This window comes from Rousettus aegyptiacus, unplaced genomic scaffold, assembly GCF_014176215.1.
Source record: "Rousettus aegyptiacus isolate mRouAeg1 unplaced genomic scaffold, mRouAeg1.p scaffold_m13_p_12, whole genome shotgun sequence".
NCBI classification, from domain to species: domain Eukaryota; kingdom Metazoa; phylum Chordata; class Mammalia; order Chiroptera; family Pteropodidae; genus Rousettus; species Rousettus aegyptiacus.
The window spans coordinates 57,259,370-57,270,855 of NW_023416287.1; the positions used below are offsets into that span (position 1 = coordinate 57,259,370).

The following is an 11,486-nucleotide window of genomic DNA, read 5'->3' on the forward strand; positions in this document are numbered from 1 at the left end:
TATATAGTTTTTTAATCTAAAATACTTTTATACATATGATTTTTCTCCTGTCAGTAACTTTGAGGTGAGATAATCAGCACTCTCCTCATTATACAGATGAAAAAAAGGGAGAAATTAGTTATAGAAAATGTAAACAAGTTGCCAAGGGACCTAGAGTATGAAACTCAATAAAAATGGAACTTTTGGTACATGTCCTTTTTTCCCCCCCAAAAAGCTAATTATTTCACAGTAAGTTTTGCATTCAGTTTGTGATTTGCTTGTTTTGTTTATAGCCCATGGTGATAAGCAAGATAAAGTCAAACAGAAAGCATTTGTGGAGCCATATTTTAAAGATAATGAAAGGTAAGTTGGTGTTGATTAAAACCAGCAATGTGATTGGAAATACAACACAGCTATCCTTGTCAGAGGCTCTCTGAACTGTTAAAACTGTTACTGTGGTTAAAAGAGAATGCATATCACTTACTTTATGACCATAGGAAAAGTGGAAGTCAAGCTTCATAAAAATGATAAATGTTACAAATAAAGAAATTTTTACCACTACCCTGTTTTTGACAGTGGCAATAGCTGTTTTCTCTGCTTAAGATAACAGATATTTTATTCTTATTTTACCTTATTGTGAACTTTATTTGAACTTTGGAAAATTTTTAAATTATATACTGTAACTTTTATATAGTATAAAACTTTAGATAGCAAGCCGTAAGTTGTGCTTCAAAATTATTTTATGAGGATTTCTAAACCTTTTAAAAAAACAAATTTGTAAGCATAGTGCCACATTCTCCCTTTTAGAAAATGATTGCAAATTCTGTAACTTCGAGTCAACTTTTGTTTATTCCAGAAATGAATTAAAGCATAGTAATTAATTCCAAGATTTTTTTATGCTTTTTTTTTAGGTTATGATGTTAGCAAATTGAGTGATTCAGTAAGCTAAAATAGTTAAACTTTTTTTTTTATATAAGTTAAACTTTTATTTCTGTTGAAAATTTTAGAGATCTGACAGGCCAAGATATTTTTTTGATGCCTTTAAGACTCTCATAGATAGGAGATATCATTTTTTTGCTAAATTACTATTTAGTTGCCAGTTTTCAAAGAAATAGTATCTTAGCATCATCTCAAATGATGACTAGGTAGTTTTTTGTTTACATATCATTATGAATTCATGGATTTAAATATATTTGATGTATTTCAGTCTTTTACCATTATTATCCCCTATTGATACCCAAATTATCCCATCTTTGTCCAATGGAAGACTCTTTGAAAATATACTACCTTAGTCTTTCACAACTTTTTCGTGTCACCATGATAAGATGTTCTAGGCTCTCATGTACACATGTACACTTCCTGCCATAGGCCTGGAATCTGCTGTTTCTCCAGGAGCCGCAGTTTTTTTTAGTGATAAATGGTATTTGTATTTAGGCCACAGTCTCGCTGCTAGGGTTGCTCATTGCAGCGGCTAGTCATTGTTTCTAGACCTTTCAGGTGGACAGAGTTAAAAATAAAGTTTTTGTTTCATTTTGGTGTTTTTTTTTTTTTTTTTCAGGTAAACTACACTTATTTCTACTGATAGCTTCAATTCAAGTTCAGGACTAAAGGATTTTTATGTAGTCTCCTGTGTCACATCTGTATCTGCTTTCCCACCTACTGAAAATTCCACTTCTCAGTACCACCACCATCATTCTCCATTTAACTTTATTACACAATACACACACAAAACACTCTCAGAATAATACAGACTATTACCAATAATATGATTTATGAAAATTATTTAAGCCTTTTTTGTGTGTCTTTTTGTCCTTAAGAGATATCAAAAATATATAGCCATATCACTGTATTTTAAAGCCACTTAGGATAATTATTTTCTGTGTAGTTATTGCCACCAATTCAGTATCCAGGTTTATTTTATTTTGATTTTGATTTTTTTAGGATTTTTTTTTCTTTTTACTTTTAATTCTTTTTAAAAATTAGGTAAATTATGTACATGGTAACAGAGGCTACAAAACAAGGTAGATTCTGATAAGTCTAACTAGTCTTATCTTTAGCTTTCTATCATCAAAAGTAAGTTTTTGATTTTCTATCCATTTTAAAAAGTTAGAACCCAATTTTTTTTTAATGAATTTTTTATGGCGACATTATTTAACAAAATCTAATAAGTTTCAGCTGAACATTTTAACAGTAAGGCATGTACATATTTACACTGTGTGTTAGAACCAAATATTTATCTACATATATCTACATCAATATAGATATAGGTAGTCACATTCTCTTCCCTTAAATGTGAAATGCAATATATGCTTTTCTCAGCTTTTTCATTATACTGTATGTCCTGGAAATCACTCATAATAGTATATAGTGCTTTCTCCATTTTTTTTTTTCTTTTTTAGTTTCATAGTGCTTCATTGTTTGTACCATAGTTTATTCTCTAGCAATGGGCATTTGGGTTGTTTACAGGTGTGCTGTCATGCATAGCGCTGCAGTGAATAGCCTTGTGCATTCTTTTTTCAAATTTTTGCTTGTGTATGTTTGGAATAGATTTCTAGAAGTAAGATTGCAGAGTAAAGACTATAATTTCAGATGTTTCATATTAGAGGTTCACTAACTTTTAAAAAAATATATGAGTAGTTTTATTTATTCTTAAACTATTAGCTAGCTGGAGATGTAGGAGCTGGATAAAGGTGTAGGGATGGTAAAAGTCTCAGCTAACATGGTTCCTCTCCTCACTGAGAACAGTAGCAAACCCTGGGAAGATTGGTTATATTGTGTCAGGGAGAAGCCTACTGACCTTTCAGGTGATGCTCTGAGGTCTACTACAGCTGTCAGTCTACCAGTTGATTCCTTGCTGCGTTATTGTACACAGAAAAACAGTATTCAGAGGAAAGGATATGGCCAAATTGCATTGTGCATAAGCTTAAGATTCCATAACCGTTTGAAAGAAAATAGTTATGGCAATATTGTTTTATGTCTTTTCTTGGTCTCTCTTTTTTTAATTCATAGATTACTCTCAAGTTGAGAGTTCTTGGGTTTAAGGCCCAAAGGAGCCTGTAACCTTATATACTTTAAAATAGAGCAATCAAAGCTTTCTTCTGAAGGAAAGTGCTTGCCAGCTAGAGGGGCATATGGTCAAAATACCTCAAAGGAGTATGTAGGTTACCAGCAACTCATTTTAAAAATCAAGTTTTTATGAGTCAGACTGTTTAAACTCACTGGGGATGTTTCTATTATTAAAAATAGGTATGTGCCTGTGCTATCATACATATAACTCTTTACCTATCCTCTAAGTTTAGAATTTTCTATATTATTTTTTTTAAAGCAGGATACCAGTTTATTAATTTTAAAAAATACTCTGTGCTTCCTGATGGCTTTTTTCCTTCCCAAAGTACCCTACACCTCTTTAATCCACACCTCAGTGGCTTTAATCTAGGTTTCCAGTGGTTTACAGTAGGATCTGATCCATTTAAGGACAAGTGTAAATGATAATTTTGCTTAATATTTTGAAGACTTTAGGGTGGATGGAAGCACCATAACAAATTTTTTAGAGAAAATAGTAAATGACATACAAACAAATGAATCTTTTCTTTGGCAGGAGTAGGTTAGCCATGAGATATGGGTTCTTTGTACTAGAAAATCAAGTTAATAGAGGCAGTATTCTCTTTCTTGGATACATTATAGAATACCAATTCATTAATTTATACGGTATAATACTGTATAATACAGTATTCCTGTTTATTAGGCTATCTTATATTTTACCTAATTGTTATTTTCAGCCAGTCAAAGGCGAAAATAGGAAGTTGTATTTAGCTTTTTCAGAGAAAAATATCCAGAAAAATACCTCACATATAATAGGCACTTAATATTTATTGAAGAATAAATGAAGAAGTATATTTTGTTTTAACATACTGAATAAGCATTTCAAATAAAATGAATGAATGTTTTGGGATGATTTCTCTCCTGGACTCTCACCTTTGTTAATTTAAAGCCTAAACTAAGGATCTTTGTAGTAACAAATGGATTAATTTTAAATTTAATTTATTTATTCCCCAGAGAGACTGGCTTACCAAACTTTCCTCATAATGAAGTGATTCGGAAAAAAGAAGAGAGAAGAAAATTGCCCGGACACACGTGTAAGGAATGTGAAATTGTAAGTACTACATAAATACTCTTCAGTTGTTTTTTTTAAAAGTATGGCTTTATAGATGATAAATGCATGATTTAAAAAAGCATAGATATAAACCATGTTTGTATCTAGGAACCTAGTTTGAGCTAGGCATAACAAAACGAATAAAGCGTATACTGCCCTGAAACTGAAAGATGTAAATAGATGAAAATGAAAGCCCTCAATTTCTGTTTAGATTTTTATTAGGTGAATCTGAAGCCTAAGTACAAGTTCTTATTACCACCTTAAGATACTTCTGCCATTTTTTTCTATATTTATTTGTATTTTAATTTTTTTTTCCTTGAGTTATGTTACAGAAAGGGCTATTATATACTGTTTGGGGGAAATTTTGATGTTTCAATAGGAAACTTTACTATAACATTTATTACACCAGCAGTTTCAGGAAATGAGATATTATTCATAATTGTTTTTCTAAATAATTGGTACAACCATAAGCTTTTATGTTTTTCCCCAGACACCTTCCTTTCTAAACAAAATGTAGTAAATAAACTCTGTTTCATCTTTAGAACACAATTATATTTTCCTTTTCTACATTAGTTGTCTTGATAGTACAATTATGATACATAGATAGTACTAATCTAATACTAAATAGTTCCAGGCAGGTTCTGTGTTCTTGAAACATGCTGTTTTTATTTCTTCCTGGTTATCTATTAGCTATCAGATGCCTGTTTCCAGCAGTTTACTTCTCTTTTTAAATTTCTTTTTTAACTATGAGCTAGAAAATTTGGTAACCAAGCACATTAAAGTTATATATGACTAGATTATAGTACAGATAAGCATTTGGTGAGAAATATACTCCAATACACTAACAGTGAGAGTGTAAATTGGCATCACTGTTTTGGAAAGCAGTTTGGCAATACAAGCAAAACCTGCTGTGTTATGAGTTTTCATAACACAAATTGAATATATCATGATTTCTTAACCTCCGGCTTTTACTTATAACCATAACTCTTTACAATCTGGAACTAAATTACCAGTTAGAAAAAAGCTCCTTTTGCTAGAAACACTGTTAATTTGCTTTGCTTCTCTTAGAAATCATTTCCTGTGCTATTATCCAATTTCCAAAAAACATTGTTTCATAGATTTTATTCTGCTTGTTTAGTTGATTAAGATAGGAGGGTAAATCTGTTCTCTGTTACTCCCTTCATGACCAGGAGTAAAAGTGCCAGTCCCATGTGTTTAAATATAATCTATATGCTTATAGTTACTAAATTTATCCCTTTGCCTAGTCCACACGGAATATGTAATAATATGTATATGTGTAATAATCATCTCAAATTTCACATGTCCAAAAGCAGATATACAATTGGTACCTCCAATTTTGAAACCTCACCTTTCAGTCTCTTCCATGTTCCATCTTCTGGTTTTTTAAAACCAAAATCTTGTAGTTATCCTCTACTCTTTTATTTTCAATATCAATAACTGATCCATCAGCAAATCCCATTGATTATGCCTTCAAAAGATATCCCATTTCCAGCCACTTCTTATCTCCACCATTAACCCCCTGGACCAAAGCATCATTTCATCTTGTCTAGACTGTTGAAATAGCTTCTAAGTGACCTCCTTGTGTTTTCATTAATAAATGATTTTTTAAAATTTTTAAAATTTTAATTAGTTTCAGGTATACAGTACATTGGTTAGGCATCTATATAGTTAGTAAATGATTACCCCAATTGCTCCCTTCCTCCCCTGACCCTCCACTTAGCCAACATATTAATGCTAATTGCATTCCCTGTGCCGAACTCCCCACCCCCATGACCATCGTCAGCTACTAATTTGTACTTCTTTAACACTTTACCCCATTCTCTCAGCTCCCCAACCCCCCTCCCCTGTATCCAACACCAAATTGTTTACTATATTTGTGAGTCTGTTTTTTATTAGTTCTTTTTATTCCTTAAATTCTGCATGTAAATGAAATTATGTAGTGTTTATCTTTCTCTGTCTGACTTAAATACCTTCTAGGTCTATTAAAGCAATATCTTTTCCATCCCCTTCTTTTTCACATGTAGGAATCTTGTTTTCTTATTCTTTTAGCCACTCTATCTTTTGGTTGGAGCACTTAATTCTTTTCCATTTAAGGTACTTATCAATAGGAATGTAGCTGTTACCATCCTTTTTTTATTATTATTATTAAAGAAGTCCCTCAAACATTTCCTGTATCACTGGCTTGGTGATGATAAATTCCTTTAGCTTATTTTTGTCGAAGAAGCTCTTTATCTGTCTTTCAACTCTAAATGATAGCTTTGCTATCATTGGTTGTATATCCTGGGTCTTCATCCTGTTGAATATTTTTTGCCAAACCCTTCTGTCCTACCTAGTTTCTTTTGAGAAATCAGCTGCCAGTCTTATCATTATTCCCTTATAAGTAATTATTTCTTTTTCTTGCTGCTTTTTAATATTCTTTCTTTACATTTAACCTTTGGCATTTTAATTATGATGTGTCTTGGTGTGAGCCTCTTTGGATCCCTGATTTGGGGAATTCTCTGAGCTTCCTGGGGTTGTATGTCCATTTTCTTCACCGGGTTAAGGAAGTTCTCCATCATTATTTCTTCAAAAAACTGTTCATCACCTTGATTTTCTTCTGTTACGCCAATCAGATGAATACTTGAAGGCTTAATAGTGTCCCATATCCTCCTTAAATTATTTTTATAGTCTTGGTGTCTTTTTTCTTGCCATTCTGATCAAGTGTCCTGATTGGCTTTCCTGTCCTCTAGATAGGGCATTTGATCCTCTTCTTTATTCACTTTGTTTATTCCTTTGTTTATTCCATTTAATATACTTCTCATCTTTGATAATGTGTTCTTCATTTCAGACTGGTTCCCTTTTATAATTTCCATTTCCATTTTTCTCTCTTTGTTGGAGTTCTCTACTTTTCAAAAGTTCATTGAGCATCTTAATAACTAGTGTTTTGAACTCTGCATCTGTTAGATTACTTGACTCCAATATATCTGGATCTCTGTTCTGTTCTTTCACATGGTTTCTGCTTCTTGTCTTCCCATTTTGGCTGCCTTTCTATGTCTGTTTCTATGTCCTAAGCAAAGCTCTTAAGTCTTCCGGTCTTATTAGTGTGGATTTGTGAAGTAGGTGTCCAATGGCACAGTCCTGAGGAGTTCAGCTGCAGCCCAAATCTAACCCAAGCTTCTACCCCTCTAGGGCCACCTGTTAAGATTCAGCAAGCAATCCACAGATACTGTGCTTATAGTTTCCTCAAAAGGCCACACCAGAAACTGATGCCAGCTGCCTCCACCAGTGTGAATCTCAGCAAGGAGCATCTGAATGTGGCTAGGGTGTGGCCCGAGCTGGGGTAGGCAGGATTTCAAGGAATCCTCTGGGCGGTGCGACCTCGGTTATCCAGTTTGATAATGTCACAGCTATGGTGGAGCTGTGTCCAGGCGCACTGGGAGTGGGGAGGGCTCAACAGGGTACAGTGGATACCACCGGCACTTTGTATCAAGTCAGTCTCGCCTCGGCCCTCATTCCGACAGTGTCTCCCTGTAAGTCCCTGGTGCCCCCTGCGCACAGCTGAATGGGCACTGGTGCTCAGAGCGAGCAGTTCTGTCACCGAAAAAATCCACTTGTAGACGCAGCCCCTTTAAGAGGCGTCTGCTGCTGCCACAGCCTCTGTCTCAGTTGCTTGGGACCGAGTTGTCCTGCGTCCTGGCCGCATCCTACCTTCTGCTGTGGCAGGGTGATTTCCTGGACTTCTCCTTAGTTCTATGGCTTGTTCTCTAGACCCCCAGCAATTTTTTCTTGCTGCTGCTCCTTGATTTCGTCACAACTTTGATTTGGTTTCCAGAGCTTTTATCATCTATGCCATTTTTTTTCTTCCTCTCTCAATAAACAATTTTTTAGAGCAGTTGTAGGTTCACAGCAAAATTGAGCAGAAAATTCAGAGAGTTCTCATATCCTCCCATCCCTATTCTCCTGTTCTTTTTATTTTTATCTCTTCACTGTATAGTTTCAACACAGCAATGAATGGACATTTTTTTCCTAATGATCTTTTTAGAATTAAAGTTAAATCGTATCACTCCTCTACCTAAAACCCTTAAATGTCTTCCCATCTCACTAGTAAAGAGAATCTAAAGTCCTTGTCCAGGACAGGGGACTCTGGCACCTCAATTTTTCTCTTCATTTTCTACTACTTTCTCACTTGCTGTGTTACAACCACACTAGCCCAGGTTGTTTTTGAATACGTTGTAATTTGGTGGCAGTGGTTTTCTAATATTAAGTGATAACCAACCATGATTCTCTAAGAGCATCTTATCTCACTTCCCAGGCAAAGACTCATACTCATGACAATGAGAATGGTGAAAAAGATACCCCCCAAAAAAGTTATTTCAGAGATACCTTTAATTATGCTGTATAAAAGAAAAATGTATGAAAGCCCTTTACTTCAAACTTAAATTCTGGTCCTCAGTCTGCCACTTTTAATAGGTGATACCTTTGGTAAATTCATTTTGATTTTCAGTTTCTCAACTGTAAAATGGAATTAACTGGATTATGTGATCCTATGTCTACTGCTTTGTTTTCTTTAGATCTAGAACTTGGAGACCTATACAGTTTTTACATAAAAATTTTATCCTTATTTGCGTGAAGTTCATGATTGCATTTGCAAAAATTAATATGCCTTTGATCCTGATTGAATGCCTTTGATCCTGATTGATAAGTATAGTTTAAGGGAGAAGTCATGAACCCTGCAACATTCAAAGCTAAAATTTATTTTTAAAACCTGTAGTGATAGAAAATTACTTCAAAACACGTTACGTCCAAATAACAATTGAAAAAAGTGCTATTCAAAGTTCATTTTTGTTACTGGTATGACAAAGTGTTTGTACCAGTTTGTAAATCAACTGTGTTACTAAGTACATTGTAAGTTCAGCTGGCACTTTTTTCCATTGTAAGACTTTATTGACAGTATGTTGATTTACATTGTAATACAAGCTCTTTTTCTCATTTGCAAAGCAAATATTTCACAGAGCAGCAGTAATTATTATTGGTAAATAATTAATACTGTTATAGGGAGTACTAAGTTTCCTTGGCAGGCCAAATACTTCAATAAATAGCTTTCTTAGCTTCAAGTTTACAATCAATGAGCATAACACTCCATTTATTATTCCTAAGTGAAAAACTTACCAGTTTTTATTTTTAGTATTATGCAGATATTCCACCAGAAGAAAGAGAAAAGAAATTGGCTTCCTGTTCAAGACACCGATTCCGCTACATTCCACCCAGCACACCAGAGAATTTCTGGGAAGTTGGTTTTCCTTCCACTCAGACTTGTATGGAAAGAGGTAAGAGTATAGATTATAATATTTTGGAATTAATTTTTTTTTTTTGATACTGTATATACCCAAGTCTCACTTTTCCCCCATGATTCTCTTTACCTTCTACAAACTGGGTGCTAGTTTTATGACATAAAAACAAATTCCTAAAAATAAAAGTCTTCCCTTCAACTTCAGTTAGAATCAAAGGTTTTTTATACTTTAGTGTGATCATGTGTACATTATCCTGGTTTATCAATCAGATTTCAGAAAGTAATTTCACGACATCATCAAAACGACTTTTAATAACTAATAACCTTACAAAAGTTGCCAGCAAAGTTATATTGTTTAAAAAAAAAAAAACAAAAACATCTTTTTAAAGTGACTACTCTGAATTATAGATTTTAAAACTTCACTTATCCAGAATGCTTGGCATTTACAAACCATAAAAGTAAAAAAGACCTTTGGAAGATTGTTGACATGCAAACTAACTCCTTCAAATATGGCATTTATATTTAATATAATTTAAGAATGTATACAACTTTAAAGCTCCAGATGTTTAGTAGTAAGGTAATTTTTCCAAAAGATGCAAAGTCTTTGACACCCATTACTGTATTTTCACCTTCCTCATTCATAAGTGAGATTAAATCCTGTTTGACATCATATCTCTGCCTGGTTATCAAATAGAATCAGACAATCTGGATAAAGCCTGTGTTTGCACCCCTAATAAAACGTAGTCCTTCCCTACAAACTACGTGATTAGACACATCTTAGGAGAATGGAAGAGCCTGAAAAATATAGGGGCATGTTGTCTAATGAAATTACTACAAAAAGTGTCTTTTTATTTTTAAAGCTTTTCTATGAATCTAAAATTACTTCAAAATGTAAAGATTTATGGGAGGCAGATTAGGAAAGTGCTTCAGAGCTCTGGTTCTGGAATTAGATCTTGGGCAGGGTTCCAGCTCCCTCACTTCCTAGCTTTGGGAACTTGAGTGGGTTAACTTCCCTGGGTCTCCATAACCTCATCTGTGAAATAGGTGTAGTGGAAGCTACTTCAAAGGAATGTGAGAGTTATCTGAGATAATGTACACAGCATACTTTACAGATGTTTGCTGCTATTATTGCTAGTATGAATGAGGAAACATGCTAAATAGTGAAATCATTCATCAGCATCACTCAACTAATAATCAGAGGAATCATGTAAATTCAGAAGGCATTAAATAAAACAAATGTTTACTGGATATATGCTGAAAGAAATGTATGTTGCAAAGATAGTCTTCTAAATTTGTAATTTGTTTTTAAGGTTACATTAAGGAAGATCTTGATCCTTGTCCTCGTCCAAAAAGACGGCAGCCTTACAATGCAATCTTTTCTCCGAAAGGCAAGGAGCAGAAGACATAGATGTCGAAGCAAAAACAGGATAAAGAACAACTTTTTTTCTTTTTTTTTTGCTTTTAGTTATTTATAGCTAAAGTCGGTATTAAACATGGTTTTTTTAATCTTCTGTAAACTGATATATAAATCATTTTTCTATTGAAAATGTTTTTTAAATGGCATTTACCCACCACACAAACAACTATTTAAAATGTGGATAGGTTTAAGTCATATTTTCTTGCTTTTGCACCTTTAAAACAATGAAGTGCTTTCATTTTGCACTCTAACTTAAGAGTTGTTTATTTACTTTTTTTATATCACCTAATTACAATTTTGAAAATATGATAGTTGTAATCTGTGATTTATTGTCTTGCAAATCTTTTTACTCCATCTTCCTTTGGTATTTACTTTCAGCAGTGACTTCATGTTAATCATTACAAGCTTCCATTTTCTTAAGCAGTTGCTCTCTTCTGTAGGTCATTCCAGTGTCTGGCATTTAAGTCTTTTTTGGAAAAGGCTAACTTTTGATAGTCCTTTAACTTTACAGCTTTTTTCTTTTGTTGACCTGAAATGAGGTACTACTCTGTAGTGTATTCCTTTTGGGATGATCACAAATACCAACTTTTTTCCTTTTGCATATACTATAAATTAACAGTTCTCTGATTTGATCCTAATATTCCAAC

General features: G+C 33.6%; 1 protein-coding gene across 4 annotated transcripts in view; it reads left to right on the forward strand.

Moving 5' to 3' along the window:
- Positions 1 to 11,164, forward strand: part of RBBP8 (RB binding protein 8, endonuclease) — a 72,841-nt gene extending 61,677 nt beyond the window's left edge. For all 4 annotated transcript variants that reach the window (XM_016163865.2, XM_036229901.1, XM_036229902.1 and 1 more), the window contains exons 16-19: positions 273 to 342; positions 4,036 to 4,132; positions 9,318 to 9,459; positions 10,733 to 11,164. In XM_016163865.2, coding sequence (XP_016019351.2) covers positions 273 to 342; positions 4,036 to 4,132; positions 9,318 to 9,459; positions 10,733 to 10,830 — 407 coding nt within the window. In that variant the 3' untranslated portion in view covers positions 10,831 to 11,164. The remainder of the gene's footprint in view (positions 1 to 272; positions 343 to 4,035; positions 4,133 to 9,317; positions 9,460 to 10,732) is intronic.
- Positions 11,165 to 11,486: the final 322 nt, after the last annotated feature.